General features: G+C 45.5%; 1 protein-coding gene across 10 annotated transcripts in view; it reads left to right on the top strand.

The window, feature by feature from the left end:
- SLC4A4 (solute carrier family 4 member 4) overlaps positions 1-26,852 on the top strand; it is a 228,342-nt gene that overhangs the window by 45,640 nt on the left and 155,850 nt on the right. For all 10 annotated transcript variants that reach the window (XM_075089980.1, XM_075089983.1, XM_075089985.1 and 7 more), the window contains exon 2: positions 20,994-21,067. In XM_075089980.1, the coding sequence (XP_074946081.1) occupies positions 20,995-21,067 (73 nt within the window). In that variant the 5' untranslated portion in view covers position 20,994. The remainder of the gene's footprint in view (positions 1-20,993; positions 21,068-26,852) is intronic.

Genomic DNA, 26,852 nt, shown 5'->3' with positions numbered 1-26,852 from the left:
ACGCTCCAGCGACCTGCCTTTCACGTATTCTCTATGTCCATTAGATTTAGAATTTGAACTTTTGCTTTGAGCAAATTAAAAGGGTTCTGATAACTACTATCAGGTTTTCTCGTTCAAAGTCAATTAGCTGCTTCTGGCTTCAAATCCATTTAGAAGGCTTAAAAGGGAGTGCTCTTGGAAAATGCAGTAATAGCAGTTTACAATTAATATTGATAAAGGAGTGTGTCTCTGTCATTGTGCTACTGCTGGTGGAAGAAAAGCTTCTCTTTTGTGCTCCCTCTAAATAGCAGAACCTGAATGGGGAAGCAGAGGTCTTAACTACGTTTCACTGTGTGGCTTGAAATCAAAATACAGCAATAAAATTATCACGGTTGTGGTGAAGTCCTACAACGATTCAAAGCAATGCTTCCCCCCTCCCCGCCCTTGAACTTTGAGTTGCCGTAGCATCTCGGTTCTACTGAGTTTGCTCAGGCTTGCATGCAGTTTGCAGCAGGAATGCTTTTTATTGCTGTTGGACAGTGTTAGACCGGTGATAAAACAGTGTGTACCATAAGTAAAAACCTATAGAACTTTAAAAATACTTCGCTAAATCTGTACCGCAGCCTGCTGGAGCGCTTGCTCTCCGGTAAATCTCTACCATCCTCCCTCGAGACCTTGATGACTCAATAGCGAATAGTGGCTTCAAGGAGTGGCCATAGTCTTTCAGGTCAAAGCTTGCATGGAGATTGAGCTTAAAGATACTGTGACATGGAGTTAACTGTTAAGCCTTGAAAATTAGTGCGTGGTATTAGTGACGATGAAAATACCTCCTGTGAAATAAAAGCATTTAGTACAGGACCGTGCACCAGCCTTTTGGGGTCTAGGGGACGCAAGCTGTCCATTGCATCAGGTGTTTCTAAACTGAGCGCCGGCCGAGCTGGGAAGCCCCGTGGTATCATTTGTCCTCTTGGTTTTTGGTTGCCTAATTCCATTAGCTGAAGGGTTAGAAATATCTTTGAATTACTCTCCTCCAATTACTAGTTTTTCTCATCAGGAACTTCAGAAGTTGCCACAGGGGCTGTCAGTGAGGGGAATTTGCGTGAGTTTTATGCGAGAAATATCAGAAAATCAGAGAAATTTACATCTTGGTTCTTGGCTTTCAGTTCTGTTTGTTTTGGATTTGTGGATTTCTGCCCAAATTTACAGCCGTGTAAATAAAAGGAGAGCAGGACTCATAGCATACAACAGGCAGCTGTGATGCATACTGTTGGAGTATGACTTGATCCTTCTGAGCACGTGGGAGGAAATGGCAAATGGCCCTATCTTTAACAGATCTTCTCACCTGAAAAATCAGAAGACATGATTTGACATCACCGAAATGGCAATCCCTTTAATTTGTGACTCAAATGAACTTTCAACATCTGAATTCCAGAAGTGTGTGTGTGTGTGCTGTCAGCAGAGCTAATTCTGCTGAAAAAGTAAAACAAAGGCTGACGGGAGATTTTTATTTTTTAGAGTGTGTGTATGTATTATTTATATAGACTGGGGGGGGGGCAGAATATGGCTAAACTGTGTATTTACTACTCCTAAAGAAATCTTTTTGCTGGAAGTGGGGGGAATCTTCCAAGTCACAGCATTTCAAATCCTAGTTTTGTTATGTAACTACATTTACAGGGCAACAGCGATGGTATTTCTATTTTGCTGCTATATAATATATGCTTCCTAAGTACTCTGTTTTAAATCTGGCTTGTAATAAGCCTTAATTGTCCTTCCATAAGTACTGATCCACACATCTCGCATCTCAAAACAAGTCATGAAAAACTGAACTTGGTGGTGGTGGGAGTTGTTCGAAACACTCCTTTTAAGAGTGAGGGTTACTAAAATAACTTTATTCTGTTATTAATTATAATTATTAAAATGGCTTCATTCAATTAAAATGTTACCATAATAAATGAAAATATTCTGAAATATAAAATGCTGGCTTGATGAATTATATAATTTTCCTCACCTTGTAAACAAATTACTCCTGCAAGGTACAGTTGGTAGTGAATATTTTGTCTGGGTGTCAGAGGAGAAAAGCTCAGGTCCAGCCAGAGACTGTGAAATAAATTGCATTTCTTCATAAATTGGAGCAGGTTTGTGTGTGTTGCTCCTCTTTAGACATATTTCAAGGACTCCTTTTTCAGCTTACACAGTTGTTATCTTCCCTGCCATTAGCTAAGGTTTTCTTTGCCACAGGTTTTTTTGAGGGCGGTTTCAAACTTTTCTTTTTTGATCAGTTTGAGTGTTCCTGCCACAAAATCTGGAACCTGGATGTTTCCGTGACCTGCCTGAATACGGACACAGATAGTTGTGGGTGGAAACCTGTGCTCAGAACTGTGGGGGCCATGGTGGGAATGGTACTGCTCTTTTTCCCCTGGGAAAGGTGACTGCTGCTGATCTGTGGAATTGATGAAAGGGGCTAAAAATTTTATGTGTATGTTTCCCACAGGAGATTTAATTTTAGTTTCTTTTAGAAGTTATCACAGTGAGCTGGAGTTGTGCAAGAAATCCTAGTGGGTTTGCATGTGCAACAAGGCTTTGGCTTTTTTCACTTAGAGTATACCACAGGAGTAAATTTTATCTCTTCCTACGACTGTTTTCTGAGGAAAACATGCAAACTTTTTGATGACCGTGCAGGTGTGTAATCTTAACTTACAGACGATGACTGGAGCCTTGCATGCCAAGTAATCATCTCTATGAAAACTTTCCTGTTTTGTCTCTTTGGTAGAGTAGGTGCGGAAACAGAGCGGGCCTGTCTTTTTCATTGGCGTGTGCAGCTTTTGAAGGTCAGAGAATTTTCACCTCAACTTTTTTTGAAGTTTTTACTTCATTTTAATAATCTCTTGAAGGTTTATGGATCTGAGTCTCCAATTTCAACTCTTAACCTTGAACAGAAGGTTGCAGGAGGGAACTGCCTTTATTGTACCTGTGATTATACAACACTTCAGACACACTGTCAACCCTTCTACGTACGCGTAAGGATCTTTCATCAAGGTTGCTAAATGTGAGAAGACTCTGTATTTAGAATGAGGTTGGGAAACAGTTGCTCAGTAGCTCAAGTAAAAGTAACATTTGAGCATGTTAAACCTGCTTCGTTGCACTGGAATTGAATGAGAGCGTATTTCTCATATACAGGAGCTGTATGGGTGAATTTTGCTTAGGTCCCATGCTTGGCAAATGTAGTGATCACGCAGTGGATTTTACCCAAATTCTTGTACAATTTGAATATTCTGATATCACTTCCACGTCTGACAGTTCCTGCATTCAGCAGACAAACAGCACAGCTAAAGAACAGTAGCCCTGTTCAATAGACGAGCGTGTGTGTCTTTCTAGGCAGGAACAATAATCGCAATGAAAAAATAGATGGGCACTTTGTTCTTCTCTGTCCCCAAGGAAGCTTCGTTCCAAAGCCCTGATGGCACAACAATGCCGCGCGTAGTGCCCTGGGAGTTAGCCCCACATAAACTGTTTAACATCTCATGATCTGTTAGGCTTGGCTTTGTGAGTAATAACCAAGTTTGAGGAGCGTTGTCCCAGGCGAGGTGTGAATGTGCTGTTCTGCGGAAGCAGTGCCAGATGCCTTTGTGCAACGCTGTTGATAGGTAAGCTTAAAAAGGCGCTGAGGTGAATGGAGTTCCAGCGCAGTCAGCATCTGTGTTGCTGCACAGAGGAAGCTTGGAAATCCGGAGCCGTGCTGTCGGAGTGGGACAGCACGGTTTACGCGGCTGCTGACGGTATGGTGGGCTCTGATTCTGGTACCTACAGTTCGTGGGATGTTCATTTCAGAGGGGCTGTTGCCTTCATCCTGCAAAGGACTTCAGCACAGGTGACTTCTGGCCTTGAAGCAATTCAGCCGATTGGCCTCGAAGGCCACGCGGAAGTGCTGCGTTGGGTTGAGTCCGGTGTGAGTAGCTCCGCTGGTATGAACCGGAGAAGGGCATGGTGAGATAGTGCAGCGAGCGGAGAGAACTACTGATTGAGCGGGGTTGGAGTGGTGTGGGAGCAAAGTCTAGATTGTAACCACAAACTCCTTGCGGGGTAGGGTTGGATATCAGCTGAAGACCAGTGCAAAGTCTTCAGTGTATCTGTGATAGGGGCTTGAAGGGTGGTGTTAGAGAGATTGTAGAAGAGAATACGTATTTAGAGTAGAATAGAATATGTCAGTTGGAAGTGTCCTACGACGATCACCTAGTCTGACTGTCTGGGCTGTGTTTTCAGTCACAGTTCACCTGTAGCCCTGTCAGATGACATGGCTAATTTTGTTGAAAAAACATCTTGGACAGATGCGGTTAGCAGAGCGTTAACTTTAAATGCTTTCCATTTCAGAGTGAGTTTGTCTCCAGTGTATTACTGACACGTACATCACCAAAATGTGCTTGGAAAGAAAAGATTATTCTTGCTGAAGAGCAAGAATTAGTTCTGCAGGAATGTGATACGTGCAGAGATTTTCCTTTAACTGTGTAAATGCTTCTCACTCAGGATAAAATAGTATTTGACGTTGTCTACCCCTTTATGAATGGTAAGTGATCAGTTTAAATATTGAAAAGCTGCAGCTGGGTTTTGGAAGGAGCCTTCCATGTCACACAAGCTTTGAGAACACTTTCTGTGGCCTTCAGCAGATGGTATGTGTTATACTTAACCGTGCCCAGGGAGGTGGATTCTGACAGCTTAACAGGGGAAATCAGAGTCCGGAATATGCTCTCTCACGTCAGACAAAAGAAGTATTTTGATGAGTGTAGTAGAGAAGGTATGTGCCTTTTCTGCGTTCTGATTTTGGAAAAGGCTTGCTTTGATTAATGCATTAATCTGCCCGATGCTTCGCTCCGCTTAATGTAGATAGCTTGTGTAACCATAAAAAGAATTTAAAGTTTTGTGAAACACTTAAACTGAAAATAGATCCATTCAAAATGATAGAATGCTCTTTAAAATCATGTATTTATATGGATGAAAATATAGGAACCATTTGAAGGAAATGTAGCAAAGCCTTGAAAGCAAAACGAAGGCTGAGTGCCCGAAGAAGTTCTTGTGTTAGTGGGATGCGTGACTGAGAATGTTTGAGAGCAACAGTCTGAGCGGGCTGTGGGGGAAAGGAGGGATCTGTCCTGCACCAAGTCCCGTTGTCCCAAGCAATGTCCCTGCTGCACCTGAAGCATGGGTCTGTGAGTAGGCTTTGGCGCACGAAGCCTGGCGGCTCAGAGCTTCCCTGGCTCACAGCAGGTTCGCACAGGGAGCGTCCGTGCACTCTGCCTGCCGAGACTGGCTTGTGGTTCCCGCTGCTGCACTAGAACTTGCACCTGAGACCTTGTGGGTGTCCAGTGGCAAGGAGGAAAAGTTGGATCTGCTGGGCTTTGTGGTAGGCCTTGAATTTTCCATCTTCGAAGTGCTCTGAAGGTAAGCCTGACAGCCTGCGAGCATGGAAAGAATGTGAGCAAGCCTGGGCTTGAGCGTAGGCTCGGGCCCGTGCTTGACTGATAATGTAGGCAAGCCCAGGCACCCTTCCTTGACTATTGTGGGCGCTGAACTACGACCATGATGCTCTGACTACTCAGTTTAATGGCTTATTCCTATTTGCAGTCTAAATAAGAGGGGTGGGCACGTAACTGTGATGATCATACTATAGTTTAACCTGGGATGGACACTTCGGACCTGCGAATAACACAGTGAAACAGCAGGAATTGCTGCAAAAGAAAAACCTCCGTATTTCGTAAGTTTTATTTGGATCACCCATCTCTCTTCCTTGCCAAAAATGCAATGTATAATTTTTGTTGAAAGGGAATATGCTCCAAAACTACTCGGTGGAAATCCCAACTATATCTTACAGTGTCAGAATCCTCTCCAGACACTGAATAAAGGGAGATCATGTCTCCAGCTTTTAAAATAATTACTCAAATTAAAGATGAAGCTAGGAGAGCCCAGAGCCAATGTAGTTTGCTGAACAGTAGGTATACAACTTAATTTATTAAAAAGCATTGCAAAACCAACTGAAATTCATCGTGCTCAAAATATATCTCCCGGCAAGTAACCTCGATGTCCTCTGAGCCATCAGCGGTGGAGAAATGTGGGAGTGCACAGAGATTTCTGTCAACTCTCGAAGTTTCTGTAATTACTTTCCTACAAATGAAGCCTTCTTTCTTGAACCTGTCTCTGCCTTCTAATTCTAAATGATGAATAAGACACCTTTGTATTAAGTATTCCTGGTACAATAATGCCTTGGGTTACAAACAGCTTAGTGTTTTCCTGGGGAGGCTTGTCTTGTAACTCAGTAAAGGTACCCGGTGTTTTTCACAAAGAGGTCAGTGCGCTGCTGAATAGGATCCTTAATTTGAAATTCTCAGTACTACGTCTATGGAGTCTTGAACTGTGGTATCAGCCCAACTTTGCTGGCTCTGTTCCCGGACCAATCATTCCACTTAGCAATAAAAAAATGCAAGATAATGGGTGCAGATAACTGGGATTTAATATTACCATAGACTTTTTTCCTTTTACCTTTAAACAGCTGTGTTGCAATTAGATGCTGGGCATAAAGTTGTTCCTTGTTAACAGGTGCCTCCAAGAAATTTGTGATTACATGAAGATTTACGATCTGGGCTCAGCGATAGGTGGTTATACTCTGTATTTTAAAAATGCCTGCAGCTGATGGTTAAGGTGTGTGCAACTTGGCCAGAGTCACCGAGGAGTACCTTTTATCTCTCTACCTTACTGAGAATCTTATCAACAAAAGGGCAAAAGGCAGCCTCGTATCCAAACTCTGTTGAAAATTAGCTGGAGTTGGCCACTGTTGTACGCTCTTCTGGAATGGAGATTTTTCATTAAATAGGGCCGGTGAAATCTGCAGGCCCCAACTTGTGTAGGTGCGCTACCCAGGAGTAGCGGTCGGAAGGATTTCTGTTGAGTTGGGGATGAATCGGAACGGTTACGGAGAGGCCAGGTGATGACCAAGTAGGGCAGGTTAAGCTGAATGGGTGCTGACCATGCACGTTGCCTTGCGTTGCCCTCTCCATCCCCAGACACACTGGCTTGCTTTGCGGCCACACCTGATACTCCAAACTGCAGAAATGCTTTTCATCTTTTATTTACTTATTAATTTATTTAAAATCAGTAGGTAAAACATTTCCTTGGCCCTGTCAGCCTAAAAAAGAAGTGTTTATCCTGCTCTGCTATTATGAATATGTGCTACCAAAGCAAACCAGCTCTTTCAGGCCTGCTATAGAGAATTGTGGTTTCTTCCCAAAGAATGTCTGCCTCCAGTCTTTTAGGCAGGTGAGCGTGAAAAAGAGGCTGAGAGCAGACAGCGGGTAATCGACATGAACAAATAAGCCTGGTCCAATATGCTTGTGTATCAGATATTGGCACGCAATTCCTGGCCCGTTACCTTTGTAACTTGACTCCTGTGTGCACCACACGCTAGTTCTCGTGCTCTACTTAAAAACAACCTGCAGAGTGTTTTCTTGTAGGCTGTATATCACATGGAGCGTGTTAACAATAACTGTGGCTCTTGAAGATGCTTTTGAGTTTATAGTTCATAAAGCAGAAGTAGGAACTCTTACTTTACAGAGTTCAGGAAGAGGAGGAAAGAGAATGAGGGAGCTAGAAAATATTTTTTTTATATCCTGCTTGTTTTTAAATGCTGTGGCTTCAAAGCTGCGTTGGTAAATGGCTGAGTTGCACAGTAACCTGGGAAACCTCTCCTTTCTGAAGAGAACATTTTAGGGATGACTGGGAAGTTTGTGTTTATGGACTAGTTGTTGGAGTTAGGAGGAGACTGCTACTGATGCAGGGAGAGGAACTCATTCTAGCGACAAACTTGCTTGAGTGGCTGTAAAAGTGCAACAGGAGTCTGAGTAACACCAGTAGCCTTCCTTCGGTAACGGAAGGTGCAAGTGGTCTGAATTTTTTAGGCTGTCTCTATCCAGAAGAATGATTTTTTTCAAAGTCTGTTCCTAGAGCAGATGAGGTGTTTCAGACACTGTCTGAAAGAAATATCTATGCTCAAGTCACTTGTTCTCTTTTCCAGAAAACTGCTTGGTCTTCTGGACAAGCTCGTTAATCATTACACTAGTTTTCAGGTTACTTTGGAGGACTCGGAGCCTCCTACAACAGTGCTGCTTATCAGCATCACTGTGCTCCTACCAGTTTTTCCCCGCAAGTTGTTCTTCTGTGGCAATGGGTTGCTAGAAGAGAGTTTGTAAGAAGTAGCTGTGAACAGTTTCTGGCCAGAAACTACTTATCAGCTCTGGCTTATTGTTTTGTTCTCGGTCTTGTTTTAGGCTGATATGAGTAAGGCTGTTTTAGGCTGCCCTTAAACGGATGTCATCCAGAGGACAGTCTTGTTAAAACTTGGCAGTTGCCCGCTCAGCAGTTCAGTTATGCGCTCCTGGCTGTGGTTGGAGGCTACAGTAAATCCAGCTTTAGGGCACTTAGAACCAAATTACGAACATTACTCTCCCATGAAGCAAAATGCCAGTCCAGTAGCAAACTCTTCTTGCTGGTAAAGTGAGTTTAACATTTCTAAATGGATTGACTTTATGCGGGATCATGGGCTGTCTGCTTATACCACTCTGTTTTTATGCTGTGTCATGTACCTCCTGTTGAAGTTGGTGTGCTGGTGGTGAAAGAACCCGTATCGTTTTGTTCACTGACTAACGCAGCAAAGCCACAATCATGTGCCCCTGCCTGCTCTGCGCCAAACTCTTATTAATGGCTAATTGATAGTCTGCAGGTCTGAGTTTAAAGATCACAGGCTTGGTCTACTGTTTGCTGGCACCACGGATGTTGAAGACAAGGCAGTAAACAGGTCACTGCAATGCATTGCTCTCATGGCTATATCAGCTGAGCACGTGGAAGGGCAAGGGGTGCCCGAAGGTAGCCCTGATTGCCCACTGCAGGGAATTTGATTGAGAAGCGTGCAAAATCTCTGTTTGCTTTCTTTGCAGGTGCTGTTAAAGGAGCGAATGTGTGGATGAGCTCTTTTGTGAGGCCAGTGGTCGCGGTGGTCAGGTTCCTCCAGACTGTCTTTTATCCCAATGGCCGTCGGTGCTCTATGACAGCTATTTCCTTTGTCTGATAATATTGGCAAAACGACATACGAACCTGCCCCTCTGATACCGTGACGTGAAGTTTTGAGTAGCAGCAAGGTTTCCCTGCATGTGGATGTAAGTTTGGTTAGCGATACAGGCAGGGATCAGGCATCGGTGATTTTGTCCCAACAGCCTGATGGGAGCCCCCGGGAGGCACAACAGACCCGAGCAGGATGGCAGGTCTGCTGTGGCGATGCAGAAAGGAATTGTTGCTCGCCTTCGCCCTTCTGATGAATGGTCCTCGTGGGTGTCATTCCTGCATCCTTTGGGTTCTGGGGCTTGCGCTGGCATCGTTGCTTTTTTGCTGAGCGCTTGGTGCTCTTGAGAGACAGAATGGCTCTCTGGTGCTGTGGGCTGTGACTTATGTTCTTCTGTTCTTCTGACTAGAGCTTATATTAGAGAAAGCGATTAAATTCTTCAGTTTATTTTCAGATGACTTTGAAATAACTTGGTTTTGCATTTCTTTCTGCTCTCTTCTCCCTGGAAATGTTGTTTCTTCACCTTCAGTAAGCGTGCACTGGTTTGTGGTTTTGGGTTTTTGTTTTTTTGTTGTTGTTGGGTTTTGGTTTTTTCCTTCCCCCCCTCCCAGTGCAGCTGGTGGAGGCAAAAATGGTGTTTAGTTTGAAAATTGGCTATTTGCATTCGAGCCATCAGGTCTGCATTAGTTTTGATTGACTATTATTAAATTAGCACTGGGACCAATGCCAGGGACCTTCTTCAGAGAAGGTTTTGTCTCATTTCCCCTGGGGAACAGTCGCTACAAAGCCTTCCGGAGAAGCAGTTGTCACGCCAGTGAGGATGAGGTTAGCTCGGAGCCCTTCAGTCTCTCAAAGCCCACCGGTCGTCTTGCTTGTCTCGTATTGCTGAAGAAGTTGCCTTTCCCCTGCCTGGATTGTGTGTGCGTGCTGATGTTTAGATTGGGTGACTTTGCCTCTTCTGTCTTCGTTTTACAGCTGTGTGCCCTGATCGCACTCCTTTTGGTGTCATCTCAAATGGTATCACATCCCTTCTTACTTTTGAGTAGCTTGTCTAACTTGTAGAAATTACATAATCTTACAGGGACTTTCATCTAGTACGAGGTAAGGTTTGCAGAGGCTGATTTTTTTTTTTTCTCCTTTTTCTTTTTTCTCTCCCCTCCACCCGGCAAGGCCTCTACAATTTAGAAATTAAACAAAACCTTTGACATATTCATGGTTCTCCGTCATGTACTTTTTCTGTGTCCATGGTTCTCGGTCACGCGCTTTCTCCGTGTCTCAGTCTATGGTAGGGCAGCAAGCTCTGTAGTTGCATGAGGATTTTGGTGATAAGCACGGTTCAGGAAGTTCCCGTTGGTGTAGCGCCGATCTGTGCTGCACGGTTCTGCCACGCGGGCTGTGTACGAGGTTGAGTGTTGAAGCAGATTACTGAAATCATCCATATTAAAAATATCCTTTATGCTGGATTATGTTTTTGAAACCAGCATATCGCGAAACCGCTTATCACTTGAGAGTGCAGAGAATTGGATCAGAAATGCTGTGACTGCACTCTGTGAAGTGCTGAAAGTGTGTTAGCTCCCTTGGCTGCTTCCGATACGTCCAAAACGTTTTATACAACCAGGCTTTCTGCCTCTGCCAGTCGAGCTTTGTGCTGGATCAGGTATTGTCTGTCCTCCTCCCAGCAGAAAGCCAGCGTACGTTCTGTACTGCACGCTTGGCTGGGGCCTGGCCTGGCTCAGGCCCGATATTAACATCGGTGGTCCAGAGTTTTGTGATGCTTTTAGAATGACTTCAGCATCTCAGAGATGCGTGGGAAGGTGATGGAGAGGAAAACGTGCAGCTCGGAGTTGTGCATTTGAAAGCATGAAGCTTGAAGGAAGGGGAAAGTTCCAAATTGTACTTACAGAAGTGAAATTACGATATACATTTCGTGTTTCTGGGGTTATTTTGTGTGCTGGGGGTTATTGTTATGGAGAAGAGACTTTCCCCCAAAGCAGTCACATGGGAGGACAAGTGCGGGAGCTGCTTGCTGGGAATCCAGGACTGGGTGCACTGGATTGTCTTCCCTGGAGAAAACCTGGTCTGGGTTAATGGTGCCACTCGGTGTGCTGCCCCACCCCCCATTGTACTCACGGCCTGTTCTTTCGCTGAATGGGAAATGGACTTAAACTGAGGAACTCCCATTTCAGAGCACCTTTTTCTTTGAAAAGGCAGAGACGCCCACTTTAACATCCTTGTCTGGAGGTAGGAAAAGCTGTGGCAGGTCCAAGCTACGCGTACATTGCTTTTTGAGACTCTGTGTAGGCAATATTCAGCAGGTGCTGGGAAGATTTCCCACAGTTGCTCTTTTCTTGCCTAGGTTTATATATATGTATCTATATATAGGTGTATTCAGAACCCCTGTTAATTATGTTCTTTTGAAGTCCTGCACCCGTTGCAGTAGTGAGCTGAGCTGATGTAAAATACATACTTGTAATATTGCAGGCGGTTCTTAGTCCGTGATACCCAGTCTTATGACACAATACACTTAGGCACAGATTTCTCGAAAAGGGCTCTTACACGAGGCTTGAACGAAGACCAACTACTTTATAAAACAGGATTGTTTTTAAATAGACACGGGTTTACTTGAAGAGCACATGAAAACGCTCTTGTCAATCAGCCCTCTGGAGGTTTACTGAGCCTCAAATCACATGCTAAATTATAAATCTGTTGTGCACTGACTAATTTGCTTTAAATGGGGCAAACGTACGCTGTGTGTTGTGGCCATCTTTACATGCTAGCCTTCTTGTTCAGTCCACTCCTGAAACAGGCTCTCTCCATCTGCCACTTTTCCATTTTTGAACTACCCCTAAGATTTAGCTAACCCTTTTTTTTATCCCACGCAAGTGTTTAGAAGCAGGTGGGGGATTTTAGGAACTTTTTCATGCCAAAATTGAACACTGTTCTTTTTTCCATCAATATGCAAGACTGGGAAAAAAAAGGTGGGGATAGCCAATTGGAAGTGTAAAACATGGTCAAGTAAGAAGTTGCCTATAAGGCATAAACTGTAACAAAAACTATGTGGGACATGACATTGTTGAAGTAATAAATGCCAAAAAGAAGAAAAAAATCAGATCCTGCAGGCTGTCTTTAAATAATAATTTTTCAGGAAAAATCCGCTACTGCTTGTGGGTTTAAACCTTGTCACCATTCTGCCTCTAGAGGAAACTTTTTTATTATTTATATTTCATGCTTCGCACCAAATTAAGCTACAAAAATGTCTGGTTTGTGTTAGCCTCCGACAGATATATTCATCATAATTGCAGTCTGAAACGACTTCTCCCCATTGACTGGCTCATAAAGCTCCTACATAAGTGCAATCTTGAGTTCCTTTCAGAGCATCGCTATACGTTCTCCTGGCTCTCGCTATGTGAAATATCGCAGGTGTATGTGGAAGATGTCAGGAGCCAGGTGCTTGGCTGTCGGGGTTCACCTCGTCCTGCTGGAGAGAGGGCTTTAACTGAGGCGCTGCCTGTTTCAAATTCAGCTTGAATGAAAGGTAGACTTGTCCTTGCTGGTACGTCTGCAGTTACACCTCTGTGATTTTCTTTAAGAGAAGGAAATGAAAGTATGCAGTCAGCTGACTTCATCAGTTTTTATAGAGTTGTGTCACTCTACGGTAAGCAATCTAAATATAATAAAACAGTGGCTTCAGCTGCTACACCTACCCTAGGGTCCAGCGCCAATATCTCCACTTGTATTCCCGTGTTTTGATAATGTTACTTTCTTGTTTGTGCAGAAGAAAGCTTCAGTTTCATTCACTCCTAATTATTTTTGCCTAGTAATTATTCCATTTTTGGAACGTATCCAAGTTGAAGAGTTCTCCTGAAGTTGTTGGAGATCTAAATTGAAATCCAAATGATGGAGCTTATTTTGTCAAAGTAAATTTAAATAATTCTTCCCTTGGTTTCAGGAAGGTGCTCTCATAGGCTTCACCCATGAGTTAAGATAAACCTTTCAAGTTCTTGACGTTCCAGTCAGTAAGAGTTTTTGAAAACAAGATGTAGTCAAGAACCGAGACGTAAGCCCTGTAATGGGACGTTACGTCAGTCCCTCAGAATACCTCTGTAGAGTGAAACGTTTCACCTAACAATGAGATGACTTAATTGGGAATTTATTAAAAACCAAACCCAATAGAAGTCCCTCCCCTCACACTCCCCCTGTTTTCAAAAATGTCTCATTCATTCTAAACCCGCCTTCAGTAATCTAAATAGCCTGGCACCGTATTACTGAATGAATGGGCTACTTTTTCTGGAGCAAAATACACGTGCCTGACACATTTCAAGCAAATAACCCGTATCAGTGTTTGTGTTCTACCTGATGCCGCCTGATTGATCAGAGGTAGCCTTGGTTTGTGGCTTTCTCTAGTTCTTCATAACCTGCTGACGAGACCACACTGAGTTGACAGGGGAAATATTTGAACCAAATGAAGGGGCAGCAGTGTAAAGGCAAACGGCTTCCTGCAGAAAACGCCATTGAAGTACTGGTGGGGAGGCAGCCTCTCGGAAGGGAGGTTTCTGAGGGATAAAGAGCACTGAAAGAGCGTGTCTATTTAAATGACTTATTCTCAGGAACATACTGAGCGTGAGGGTGGTTAAAAGAGAAGAAAGCAAGCGAAATAGCACGAAATCTGCGAAGCGGTCCTGCAGCTCTTTGCAGGGAGCGTTAGCCTAGCGGTGGGTGCAGGATGCGTACTGCTTTACAAAGCTCCGCCAGTGACGCAGGCCTGGCTGGCGGGGTTCTTGCGTGCTGTGCAAAAGCTGGTGGCTCGTCTCCTGTGCGTGCCATCTTGTTGTAACTCTGACCTCGGCGGGCTTCTGGGAAAGGACCTCGAGGGAGGGGAAGACGGGAAGCATAACCTCAGTGATTTACATGGGCTGGTGAAGGGTGTACTTACCCTGCCTTGTGCTCGTCTTTTCTCCAAAGCCCCTGTCACAAGCGTGCTTCACTGTCAAGTAAAAAAAGGCTTATGTCACTGTCATGCTTGAGAGACACGAGCAAGCAACCGTGAACCTTTGAGTTTTCATGTGCCCTTTGAAAAGATAAGTAATCCAGAACGTGTGCAGTTTCTTGTAAGTTGGTAGCACGATGATAAAGCTTTCTTTCTTTTTGCCTCCTCCTTGTTTCGCTACAGCATGTGCAATTAACCATCAACTGTGTTGTATGCATCGTGGTCCAACACGTGCTGGTAGTTCATCGGAACTAGAAAGTAGGAGTTGGTGCTGCAAAAAGGTGAAGCACAGCCCAAAACAAATGAACAGTCAACGCTCCTTGGAGGTCGTGTATGTTCCAGCATTTTCCTACATGTCCAGAACAAAGGGTGCTTTAGCCCCTTGCTTGCATTTACAGGTTTTAGTCTTGTAGCATCGGTAGTGGCCTCACGGTTATGTACAGGAGATGTTTGGCGTTGCTCTGAAGTGGGGAAACAGCGTTCTCCATTCAGCCAAGAGGTGTGTAGGGGGGGGAAGAGCTGAGATGAGGTTTTCTGCATCTGCTCTCCTCGGTTGTGTTGTGCAAAGTAGTCATCTTGGGTACTAGTTCCTAGCTGATTATCGAGAGTTATTTTAAAAGAACCTGGGTTTATGTTTGGATTAAAAAACATTATAGTGCAAGTTGTTTCTGCAGGAAGCAGAGGCTTCTGTCCTCCTCTGCTCCTGGTGAGCACAACCTTTTGCTGAGAAAGCATGTAAATAATGCTGTTTTAGAGCTGAGAGGGGAAAATGCATCCAAGATAAATTTGGCAATGCGTTCTAAAAGTGCATCAACCAGACCATGCTGAGTATAGTCAGAAGCTCATTCTTCTGTGTGATAGAGCCCATATGCAAGTACGTGAGGAAAACAAAACACATCTAGCCCCTAAAAAGGAATCGGTCATATTCGGTCTGTTTATTCAAGCATTTGCGTATGGGCTGTGAGAGCATCAATTGGGACCAAGTCTCCTTCCTAGTTTCCTGTTTACTTGGCCGCTATCATCGCAGTATCTGAATGCTCCACAGGTTGCAGAGAAAAGACTTACTATTACCTCTGTCTCTCCTCGGGTCCAGGCTCTGTGTGTCCCGTCTCTGTGAGCCTCCAGGTCTAGCTGGTGCTGTCATCTAGATGCAACCATCAGGTTGTGTTGTTCCATCTGTTGTTGAAGGTTGAGCGATGTCGCATGTCACAAGTAGCGTTGTTGGTGGAGGACGTGTCTCAGCCCGGCGAAGGACTCTGAATGCCAGCTCGGTTGTCGTGAGCAGGCCTCTCACGCCTTGTGGGCAGCTGTGCGGAGTGGGGCTGTGGTTGTACCCGTGGCTGTTCCTTGCAAGCCACGTCGCGTTTTTTTTTCCAAGCTCTGCTCGTGATTACCGGCAGCAAAACTGCAGCTGATGGGGATGTGCACATGGTCACCCTGAGTTTGTTCCTAGCAGCACAGGGAGGCATCGCAGGGGTGCAGGAGGCCTTTGTGGGGTGGGCATTGGAATGCCCAAACAGATCAAGCTGTCAGAGGCGGTTGCCTGTTCTGCTGGGTGCTGTAGAGTCCTCAGCTGGAAACTTATCGTTTCAGCCTCTAAGAGGAAAAATGACTCGTGTGCTGGACAGTTTCCCCCTTTTGTGTTTGGGAGGTAAATGGTGAGGGGGAACGGTGTATGTGTAGGGTCAGGTGTAATCCTCGTGGGATTGTGAGACCTGCCAAACAGCTTAGCCAACGATGCCTGGAGTGCTGTTCGCTTGGTTTTGTCTCTTTCCTCCCCCCGCATCCCCACCTGTTGTGCTCCCACTGAGCCTTACAGACAGCAGTTTTCTGTGGAAGAAAGTCCTGCCGGGTAAACGATGCCAGGCTCTCAGAAGCAAACGAGGGCGGTTGATCCTGTGTGCTCAGGAAGATGGTATTTCACCTGCCTTTCCCACGAACATAGACAGCTTCCAGACACCTGCGCGTAAGAGCTGTAGAGCAGGAGCTGTCGTGCAGCGTGGCTGGGCAGGCACGTTTCGTTAGCAGGTTTGACCCTTTTGGAGCCTCGCTGTCAGGGCTGCTGTATCAGCCGGCAGGCGTTGCTGCTCTGTGACCCAATGTTTGCAATTCTCTCTCCTCCCTGAAGCCGTTGACGCACTCTGTGCCCTGCCTTATTGCAGAAGGATTGTTCTTTAAATGGGACTTTCACATGGGCTCTGCGTTATGCTATCCGTTTTAGTTACAGTGCTGGCTCCGGTTTTCTTTGTCTTTGTTCAGTCCAGAGTTTGCTGGAGTTTATTCCTGATTGCAAAAGACGTTTGAAATGGGCAGAATCTGAAAGCTTATCAGCAAGTAATAACTCTTGTTTCTTGCTCCCCAGCGACATTAGGCGTTTATTCGCTGGAGCGAGCTGTATCTCCATGCAACAGCTCGCGTTGCCACATCAGCCCTTCTGCTTTATTTATGCCAAACACTAGTTTCCCTCTTCTCCTGCCATAAATCACGCAGTTACCGAAAGCGCTGGTGTTGATTACTGCCGGTGGGAAGGCCGGGACGGTGTCCCTGGAGGCAGCCAGCAGCAGCGGGGCCCTGGGCCGGGCCCCCTCTGCCTGCGGGGAGCCCCTCGTCACCACGGCAGGGCGGTGGCAGCGCCCCATCTATTAAGGCCCCGGCTGGGGAGGCGGGAGGGCTGGCTGTGGGTCTCTGCCCCGGTTAGCACTGGGGACGGTAGAGCCGAGGTTACCTGCTGCTCTGAAGACGTGTTACAAGCATTCGGCGCTACAACAAGGAGACCTATAATGAGAAGAATTTTTGACGTGATGAGCAAAACAGAGACTGTCAGATGAGCGTTAGCCAAGGGGAAGGAGGCAAGGAGTTCTGAGTAATTGGTTTTGGGGTTTTTTGGGGTTTTTTTTTTAGCCTATTGCTGATAATTTGGGTTTGAACCGCAGTGCTTTGCTTCAGAACCCAAATCAGGTTTGCTATGCTAACGCTGAATGCTCAGAAATGCTGTTACCCCAAAAGTTACTGGGAGCAGGGCAGCGAACGCCCTTGCTCATTTCTCAGGGTGTGCTCTGCTCGCTGGGGAAGAGGCTTCTCATCTTCTTTTCTGCTTTGTGGTATTCGACTTCCTTTGCTTTGGCCCACCTTATACTGACTTGTCTCTCCTTTTCCAAGTTCCCGATCCCTGTTGGTATTAAATTGGTCCTGTTCTTTGAGTAGACTATTTCCGTGAGCTGTATGTGCGAGCGGTCTGCAAATTTAGGTTCGAGCTGCATGCTGCGTTGGGTAGGCTGTGTGTGATGCTGGTTAAAATCCTATTGACACATGATGTCACTTCTAAAGATGTTTGGTACCCATCTAATGATCTGCCCAGAGAGGTCCATCACCCAAGCAGCACATAGGTTTCTACTTGTGAGTATATTTCGTCGGAGTACATGACTTGCTTAGGTCTAGACCCTAAAAATAGAAAAAACAATTTTTTTTTTTTTTTTGAGGTTTGTTTCCAAAACATTGCAGTAACGGTACTGAAGATGTGGCTCTAGATAAAAAGTGTCTGAATGTCCCTTGCTTTTTACCTTACTACAAGGAACTCGTAAACCAGGCTTAAACTAAGGCACATTTCTGGTCAGAGGCCCTAAAAAACTTTAAACTCTTTCTTACCTCTACCCAGTGTGTGTGTGTCTTCTCCAGGGGGTGGTGAAAATACCTTTTCTTGCTGCAGTGCTTCACTGGTTGGACTCTGCCAGCTCTCCCCTGAAGACCCAAGCGAAGATTTTGCTGTTGTTTCATGTATTTTTTTTTTTTTTAATATTTCTGCAAGTCCCATGTCATGTTACATGAAAAATTCCAGGGGGCTGAAATACTTCCCCCGTGCAAATTCATAAAGGATGTTTTCTTGCTAGACTTCTGCCTGAAGAAATCCTGCAGTAATCTGAGAAGGACAGAAAAGACCAAGTTGAGGGAGGTGGCGCTTGGGAGTCTAATCACTAAACTCCTGCGGATTAGAGACAGGGCGCTGTGCCAAGGCGACCCAAGCTCTATTCCTGGCCCTTTAAACCCCCCAGCTCCTTCGGATCCGCTCTGCGCACGTTTCAGGGGAAGCATCGGGCTCGCAATGTGTTGTAAGCGGTCTTCCAACCGTCTGCAGCTAGAAAGCGCAGCTGTTAGTTCAATGTGATACGCTGATCCAAGGGAGGAAAGGTGGGAGGGTGGGGGGAAGCGTGGGGTCCAGCCCTGCTGCCTGCAGGTGAGGTGCCGCCCTGGGAGGGCTCCGCAGCAAGCGGGGCTCCCCTAGGGGCAGGGCGATGCTGGCAGGGTGCACTGCTGCGCTGGGGAAATTGAGCAGACGTTCCACCGGGTGGATGGCACCCAGTGAATTTTTGTCAGCGCTGTATTCCTTGCAGGCAGTGGAAATTGCTCCCTTTCTTCCTGTCCCCACTTTTCTCCCTCTCCTCCCCACCATGAGGCTGATGCTTCTTGGGTGCTGCGCACCTGGACTGGTGCTGCCGAAGGTGGCGTGGAGAAACTGGCGCTGGAAAACGGGTGTTTGAGCTGGGGCTGTGGGATGTGCAGGGGTGGTTGCACGCACACACACATGCTGAGGGGCTGGAATGTGTCAGTGCTCGAGGAACGGAGGCAAATGCCGAGGCATGTTGTGTGTGAAAGTGTAAGAACAGACTTTATGGAGTAATAAAGTGTGTGCGGTTTGTGTTTGGGCTGGAAATCCCGTCCCATCTGTTCCAGATGCCTTCGGTTGTGTTTATAGCAAGTAGCTACTGTGCTGCTTTTTGAGGAATAAAAATCAAAATTAAAAGAAATAAAAATTAGGGTGTTCCTTCACAACCATCACAAACGGGCAGGAGCAGCCATGAAATATGGTCCCTTTTGTTGCCTTAGAAAAGATGCATAAATAGGCTTGAATAATTTAACGAAGGACCGGAGCTTTTGGGGAAGGCTTCCGTGTGTGTGCCCGAGTGCTGGCTCTGTGTGTTTTCTTGGCAAGAAGCACATCCTACCCCTTTGCACAGGGCGCAGCTGCCTGTGAAACGGTACCTTTCTTCAGTCAGAGAAACTTTGCTCTTCAAATCCTTTGGCTTCTGCGTCTCTTGCAGACAGCGCGGGCAGAAACAGCCTGTGTGAAGGGGAGGTGGGCCTTGTTCCAGGTGTTTGCATTGGACCTCAGCTCAGCAGCTGATGCTCGAGTTCATTTCTGGGTACGGTGCTGTATTATTTGCTGCCAGCCAATAATCCAGATGCAAAATGTGTATTTCCAAAAGCTCAGTTAATGGTTTTGAATCGGACCCTTTTTGCTTTGTTCTTTTTTTATCTGTAAAGTATTTGAGACTCGCTCATGGGAGCTGAGAACCAAGGATGAGGGCAATGGCATGTTAATAAAGGTGCTTGAGGTGGAGAGAAACCTGGCAAAGATTGGAGAGTGGCTGCTGTGCTAATTCTTTCAGAAAACAAGGGCTCTGGTACTTTCTTTTGTGGCAGATTTTTTTTTTTTGTGGTTTTTGTTGGTTTTTGGTTTTTTTGTTTGTTTGGTTTTTTTCTTGTTCAGGTAGGTGTTGACATGCAAGGTAGATATCCTCAGACATTTGGATTTCTGTGGTATTCATCCACTCGGTTTTTATACTCCTGTATTTGTATGTGCCCTTAAAAGACTCTATTATACGTTTGCTGCTACTGCATTCGGAGGATATTGTGGGATCACGAGTGGAAGCGATATGGATGTGAAGATGTTCTGAAGCCTTTGTCTTTTGCTATACCGAGTTTGCCCCTGTTCCATCCAGGGGAATATAAGGCAAAGGTACTGTTTTTTGATCGTTACCCCCATATGCCTGTTTCTTGCCATTGGTAGGAAAAACGGTTACCAGCTCGGTCTCCAGTTGTGTTAAGACAGAAAGCTTCCACAGGGACTGTCCAGTGAGCAGCAAACGTGTGCTTCGCCTCTAAGTGGTGTGAAAGGAGGTGATTTAATATAGCGAGATATTTTTGTTGTTGTTATTTTAGCATTTTAATATTTGCTCGTCAAAAGTGAATTTGCAGGTGAACCCTTGGAAAGCATGCAGGGTCTTATTTTGTGGGTGAAATACAGCAGCACCTGTTCTGGGCAGCACCACAGGACGACTCTTACGGCAAAGGTGTAGAATTAGGAGTCTCTTCTATACAGAGAAGCAGATAAGAGGTGGAGGGAAAAGGCGAGGGGAAAGGGGGCAGCTCCTAAAACCTGTCCCCAAATGGATGAATGAACGGATGACACACATAAATGACTGCTGTGATGGTCTGACTTACTGTAACTCAGTCTTGGGATAATCCTCATATGTCAGATTTCTGTAAGGCCAACATGTGACACAAAGCTTGTCTCTCCGCAGACAAGGGTGCTTTGCTGGTATTAAGAGGCCGGCTGAGAGGCTGGTCTCCCACTGTGCATTCGAACGCGTGTGTACGTCTGTGTGTAGCGTGCGTGCTTGCTTGTAGATGTGGTTCTGCGGCCGAGGTCTTTTAGAGGAACTTTAAAGGGAAACTGGCATTCCACAAACTCTTGGCTATTGCATAAACGGTCCCAAACTTGCCTGCGTGTGTATAAGTCCTTTTTAGAAAAAAGAAAAAAAGGAGGAGGGGGAAAAACTAACAAACAAACAAACAAAAGAAACAAGAAACAGGAAAAAAACCCAGAGGCTTGTATCTGGGATTACCTTCCTCACACCTGTCACCACTGATGTCCTCTCAAGGTTAGAATTCGAGCTACGTGAGGCCAGCTTAAACCAAACGGCATTTGAAAGGAGCTCTATGAAGGAACAGCAGGCGCGGGAAGGAGAACAGGAGCGCCCACAGGAACATGAACAACAGCTTGCAAGTTAACCTGCCCAGGACCTGGGCTGGTTCAAATAGCTCACTCCAGGAGAAGTCTGAGCATTCCTTTTTTCTTTTCTATTACTATAGGATGGAGGACGAGGCAGTACTGGATAGAGGGGCTTCCTTCCTTAAACATGTATGTGATGAAGAAGAAGTGGAAGGTAAGAGACCTTGGACTGCTGGGGAGAAAGGGTACCTTCACAGTTTGTATTTGTACGTACGATCGGCACAGTCGGATAGCGGAGAGAAAGGGCTCCTTTGTTTTGCCGAGTAATTAATCCTAAAATTGACTGAAACACGGGTGAGCTTGATCGGGGGGGAACTGGCTTTTTAAAGAAATCCTCTTCTTCAAATTCAGGAGTGAATGGCGTTAAATGCTGCTGGCACCCATTTCTACTTCCCACAAAATCGTGTCTGCATAGTGGCCGTGAAATATCAGGGCTATTTGTTTTTCTTTCCCCTACGAATATAGTTTTGGCAACACTTCTGTATTGCCACTGCACTTGGATGTGCTGGAATACGGTGGCAGGTGCTGTGGATGGAGAAGCGAACTGGAAAAACGAGCAGGATTTGTACCGAGTGTCGGGGCGGACGTAAGGCAGCAAGGGGATGTTTGCCTGGGTTATCCTTTTAGCTTAGGAGGAATAAAGGGAGGGTTTTTCCCTTGAAGAGGGGCTTTTTTTCACAGAGCAAACAGTTTCTTCACTTCTTAGGGAAAGAGCAGGCTCCTTTGAAAGTGGTTTTATTTTCTAACTAAGAATGTTGTGAAATCCCAAAGGTAAAAGGAATTTAAAGGAGTTTAGGTTAAGGTTCTCTGTGGAAGATTTTTAAGCTGATAGCAGTGAATTATCTGCAGCAAATTCTCTTTTTCTTGTTTTACGAGGATCAGTTGACTGTGTGCTTGACAAACTAGTGGGGGAGAAGGAGGAAAGGACGATAGGGTATGTGCTTTACCTAGAAGGGAAAGGAGGCCAGCATTTCACCTCACAAGTGCTATTCTTCCCTCCCTCTTGGCTTAGCTATCCAATTTTTTTCTCTTTTCTTTACCTGCAACCAAATGCCTGTGGCTTCTCGGTTTAAAGGTGTAGGGTTACAGCCATGTCACTGGTAATGGGCAGTAAAGGATCAAGCAGCATGAAAGAAAATCATCTCCAGAAAGATGGATTAGAACACTTCCAGCACATCAAACCAGCCATTTCCATGAAAAAGGCTGTGTTTTCTTCTTCTCTTGTATGAAGTAATCTGTGCTCAGTAGCTATAAGTCATCATGTTAGGCCATTTGCTGTCTGCAGGGTCGGAGTGATGGGGATTTGTATTAGCCTTTTGCTTGTAGAATAATCGACGCTTTGGCACAGCAGAAACATTTGAGAGGGGAGAGAGGGAGAACATTTCCTATATTTTACTGTCTTAAATGTTGCCACATGCTGCTGTGGTGTGTATTGCCCGCATGTGACACTCCAGGAGTATAATACAAATTGCTGTTTGTGGAGAGCAGCACAGGAGTGTCATTTTCAACTGTCTGCAGGTGCTGTGAAAAAGGCTGTGGTTAATGCTTTAAGTAACATTTGTAGATGTGGTGTGTTTATCTCCGCATTTCAGCATGGAATTCATCCTTATTTGATTTCGCTGGGCTAACAGACCAGTTGCAGTTCATCTCGCTGGGGTAAGGAGAAGAGGAGGTGAAACAAGTATTCCTAATTGCATGCGACAGGCCTCCGAGAACTGTAGCTGCTTGTCTGAGCCTCCGGAGAGACTCGGAGCTCTGTAACCAGCTAATTCCCTTGTTCGTGCGAAAGGCACAGCCTTGATTCTCGCCAGGCTTCTGCGAGTGACCTAGCTAAATCACAAAAGGAGCTGCCATCTGTGGCGGGGCCGGTGCTGACGCCGTAGCATCTGTCGGTGTCACGATGCATGTACGGTGCACGTATGATTCGGTTCGTGAGTTGCTGCTCAGCCTTTCCACTCTTCTGGAGTGGGACAGCCTTGAATTCGCAGCGTACCTGGCAAATCTGGGATATTACCACAGCGCAAGTCATCATTAAAGGCTTTGGCATTTTGAAGAGGTCTTACTTCCTTTAGAGGGGAAGATTTTGAACCTAACTGATACTATGATTCTACGCATGTCCTCAGCTACATTTAACTCTCTGCCTGGGTTTGTGCCCTGTATATGAGTACAGTTAATATATGTGTGTATCCAGTATGCACCCCACGTAGTCATAGTCTGCATGTATAGAATGAGTTGTAGGCTCACAGACTGCTTTGGGTTTGAAGGGACCTTTCAAAGATCACCAAGTTCCAAACAGAACTAGCAGGGACACCTTCCGCTAGACCAGCTTGCTCAGAGCCCCATCCAGCCCAGCCTCAGGGACTGCCAGGGACGGGGCACCCACAGCGTCTCTGGGCAACCTGGGCCAGTGCCCCATCACCCTCACAGTGAAGAATTTCTTCTTTATATCCAGTCTAAATCTGCTCTCTTTCAGTTTAAGACACCGTGGAAGGGCTAAAACATGAGGTTGAAGACCTTTGGCTGACTCGTGGTGCAGATGCTTTTAATCTCTCTGCTAGCTTTCTGCACTGCAAGTGGAGTGGTTTCAAGGAGAGCATTTGTCTGCAGACCTGAAGGTGTTAGCTCTGAAGTGCTCTCTGTTCCTTCAGCCACTCTCATGGGGTGTTTATAACTTGCTTTTCTAAAAGGCTTACAGTAATGGCATCCTCTGTAGAAGAAGGTAACAGCAAGTGGAATTGTTACCTCCAGGTATATTTTATTTTTCTGATAGTTTTTATTTTTAGCCTGCTCTCATGAGGAAACAACATACACAGCATAAAGTTGTTTGCCTCTTCTTTCTATTCCTTTCCCAATAATTTTTTTGCACCTAGCAGTCAATATTGACCAGATTTCTCAGGTAGGCTCTTTTAAAGCTACTCTTCATTTCACTAAACTTGTAGGAAAAGAAAAACAACTGAGCAGAGAGGAGAGACTGTTTTATTTTCTTTCTGCTAGGGAAAGGGGAATTGTAACCTTTGTCAGAAGAGAGCTGGCAGCGTAGTGTTAGGGCAGTGGGATTCCCCAGCTGCAGGAGTTTGCAGGGGAGAACGGGGAAACCCTACTGCGAAACATTATAAGGGGCTTAGAAAGCAGGCTGCTTTTGTTGCTTGTGTCTCGGTTTGATGTCAAACAGATGAAGACAGACTTACCAAGGTGTCATTTTGAGCCATCCCTCTCCCGCGCATTCCTCACAAGAAGAGAGAAACGGAATGGTGTCATTTTATTGGTAGTTGATAACCTCACGTTACGTCTGTGAGATGGGGATAGCAGCTCTGAATTACCACATCGCTTGCTGATTTGATTATGTGAAGGTGTGGGGCAGAAGGAAGGACTTTGCTCTTTAAGGAGCGGGAAAACCAGGCATTTTTGGTCAGTAGGCTGTTGAGACAGTTTCAGCTTGGGGCAATTGTCGGTCGTGCCCTTGCTGAGTAAATTAATGTTAATAGAAACCGTGCATACCTGACAAAAGTATGTCCCTTTGGCCGCGTTCCAGAGATTGTTTCATGTGTCCCTAAGATGGTACCTCAGTCTGGTCCTACCCTGGAACGTGTTGCTATTTTGTTGACATAGGAAAATTATTCCATTCCACCTCACCCCCTGCTGTCTTTTATCAGTGGGAGGCTTCAGCTGGTTAATTCAGTGCATGTTAGTTAGGAAGAGCTGCTTCGCTGGCCATCACTGACATTGCACGTCGGTGCCCAGAAGCCTGACTCAGTGGGCCGCAGGATCTGCCTGGGTCCGCTTCGGAGCGTGGAAGGAAAGCAAGTGCGAAAACGTAGGCTTTCTTGGGGGAAATCAGGAAGAGGCGCTGCCCTAAGCTGAACCTCCTGTGCAAGAAAACCATTCCCATTCATTTAGAGCACTGCACGTTCCTTTCCTTGAAGGTAATGACATACTGCTGTAATGCCACTGTTAGGAGAGCTGGTATGTGTGACATAAACAGATTACTTAATAACCAATTTTGCAAGAGGGGAAAAGTAAAGCTCCACCTTATCCTTTGAGATAAGGTATTCTTGGCTCTTTAAGCGTAACTTCCCCCGGGCTTGCTGCCACCCTGACTTCACGGTGGGGCGGAGGATGCTTGATTTCAAGTCTGACAGCTCTGTTGCTGGAAGGCCTGAGGAGCACCCTGCCCACGTGTCTTAGGAGAAGGGGACCGGCACTCGTGTCACGTGTGTTGTCCTGCGTTTCACAAGATGTGCAAAGTAGAGGCCTCAAGAGTGTCTCTTGGATACGGCCGTTGCAGGAGTGAATTCAGGGGAAAAATGCTGTTACAGTCGAAACTTTTTCATGGATCCTGTTATCATTGTGGGATTTACTATACAGAGACCCTGAAACAGGGGTTTTGTCACAACTTTCGGTAGCTACCCTTCCCCCTTCAGCTGGCTGCTCCCCACGCTTTCCTCCTCCTCCTCGCTTGCTGTTCTCAACTCCGTTGTGTTGTTGCACTTTGCTGGTAGAAAGCTGTGTGATGCCCTAAGCCTAAGATTATTACTTGATGGTTGGATCAATGGGGAGAGAGGTTGAAAGGGTGAAGATAACTGTGAAAATCTTTACCTTTATTAACAGCAGGCAGAAGGTAGGAGATATGAGCTGTGTTTACCCATTTCCTCTGTTCTCTTTTTCTTCTCTCCATCCCCGCCCTCAGTTTTTGATCACTGCCTGTAAGCAGACCTTCTCCTTTTTCAGAAATAACCAGAAGACCTGTTTCACATCAGAGTTTTTAGTTGCTTCTGAAATAAATGTGATGAAAAAAATAACCAGATAAGACTTTGGCACAGAATGTACTTCATTAATATTCTTTGGTACCTTTAATTTATATGCAGAGATGGAGAAGGCTGTATTTTGCTTTGGTAAAATGAATTCTGGTTTTGCTCATGCTAAAGCAAAACAGTGAGGACTCAGGCACTGCTTTTTTGCTCTCTTTCTGTACAGCAGCTGGCATGACTTGGGAATGGCAGGCACAGGCTGGGACCTAAACGCTGCCCCACACAGCTAGTAAAGACAAGACGGGTGGTTTGGATCCTCTCAGCTTTGAAGTATCTGGATGAAAGGTTTCAGATGAGCTCCCATCCAGCTTTAATACTGCATGGCGCTTTGCAGGGTACTGAAATGTGCAGTTAACTGGAGTGTCGTAAATGAAAAGGTCTAGTGCTATGGCTTCACTGCAGACTTCTCATAATATGATAAGTCGCTATGGAAAAGTTGGGAGCGGTTTTTGTGCGTGTGGATTAATGAAGTCAATAGTACAAATGCTGTGAGGTCTGTGAAATATGAATCACTCTTGAAGTGGTTTGTTCAGAAATTTTTGTCATTAAGGTAATAGTGCTTTTCAGTCATTTGTTAACTTGATGTTAGCAAATCTATGAGCGTGCTTGCTATTGGCAGGAGCTGTCCGTGTCCCCCGTCATTGCATGCGATACCGTTCTGGTCATTGCAGATGCCTTTCACGTGTTGTCAGGAATCAGCATTAGCTTTAAAGTTGCTGGTGTTGTGCGAGAAGGTGTTGATGCCCTGCACCGAGCTCTGTGAGAAAAATTGCAGTCCAAGTTCAGATGATGATAAACTGGCTTTACATAAGGTAGCGATAAGGTGGCTGTGCATGCGGGAGAAATGGAGAAAATGTTGAAAGAGCAGCTGAGTCAATATGTGATGCAGTTTGCCCGTTGTGAAGGAAAGGTTGTGTTTTCTTTTAAGCGGTGATAAGTTTTGCACTGGTTCGTGCTGTGAGTATAAGGTACGTGGCAGTGAAGGAAGGTGTCTCCGGACCATTCTGACAGTGACTGGCTTTTTTCTGTCTCTGATGGGTTTACAAACAACCATCAGCTCTCTGGCCTGGCGGTGACACTAATTTTGCTGCGGGTCATGCTAATTAGAAGGGCGGCCCTCACATGGCATCT

Source organism: Phalacrocorax aristotelis, chromosome 4 (genome assembly GCF_949628215.1).
Source record: "Phalacrocorax aristotelis chromosome 4, bGulAri2.1, whole genome shotgun sequence".
Classification (NCBI taxonomy): domain Eukaryota; kingdom Metazoa; phylum Chordata; class Aves; order Suliformes; family Phalacrocoracidae; genus Phalacrocorax; species Phalacrocorax aristotelis.
Note: the sequence above shows the minus strand (reverse complement) of the source record. Positions and strands in the feature narration are given on the sequence as shown.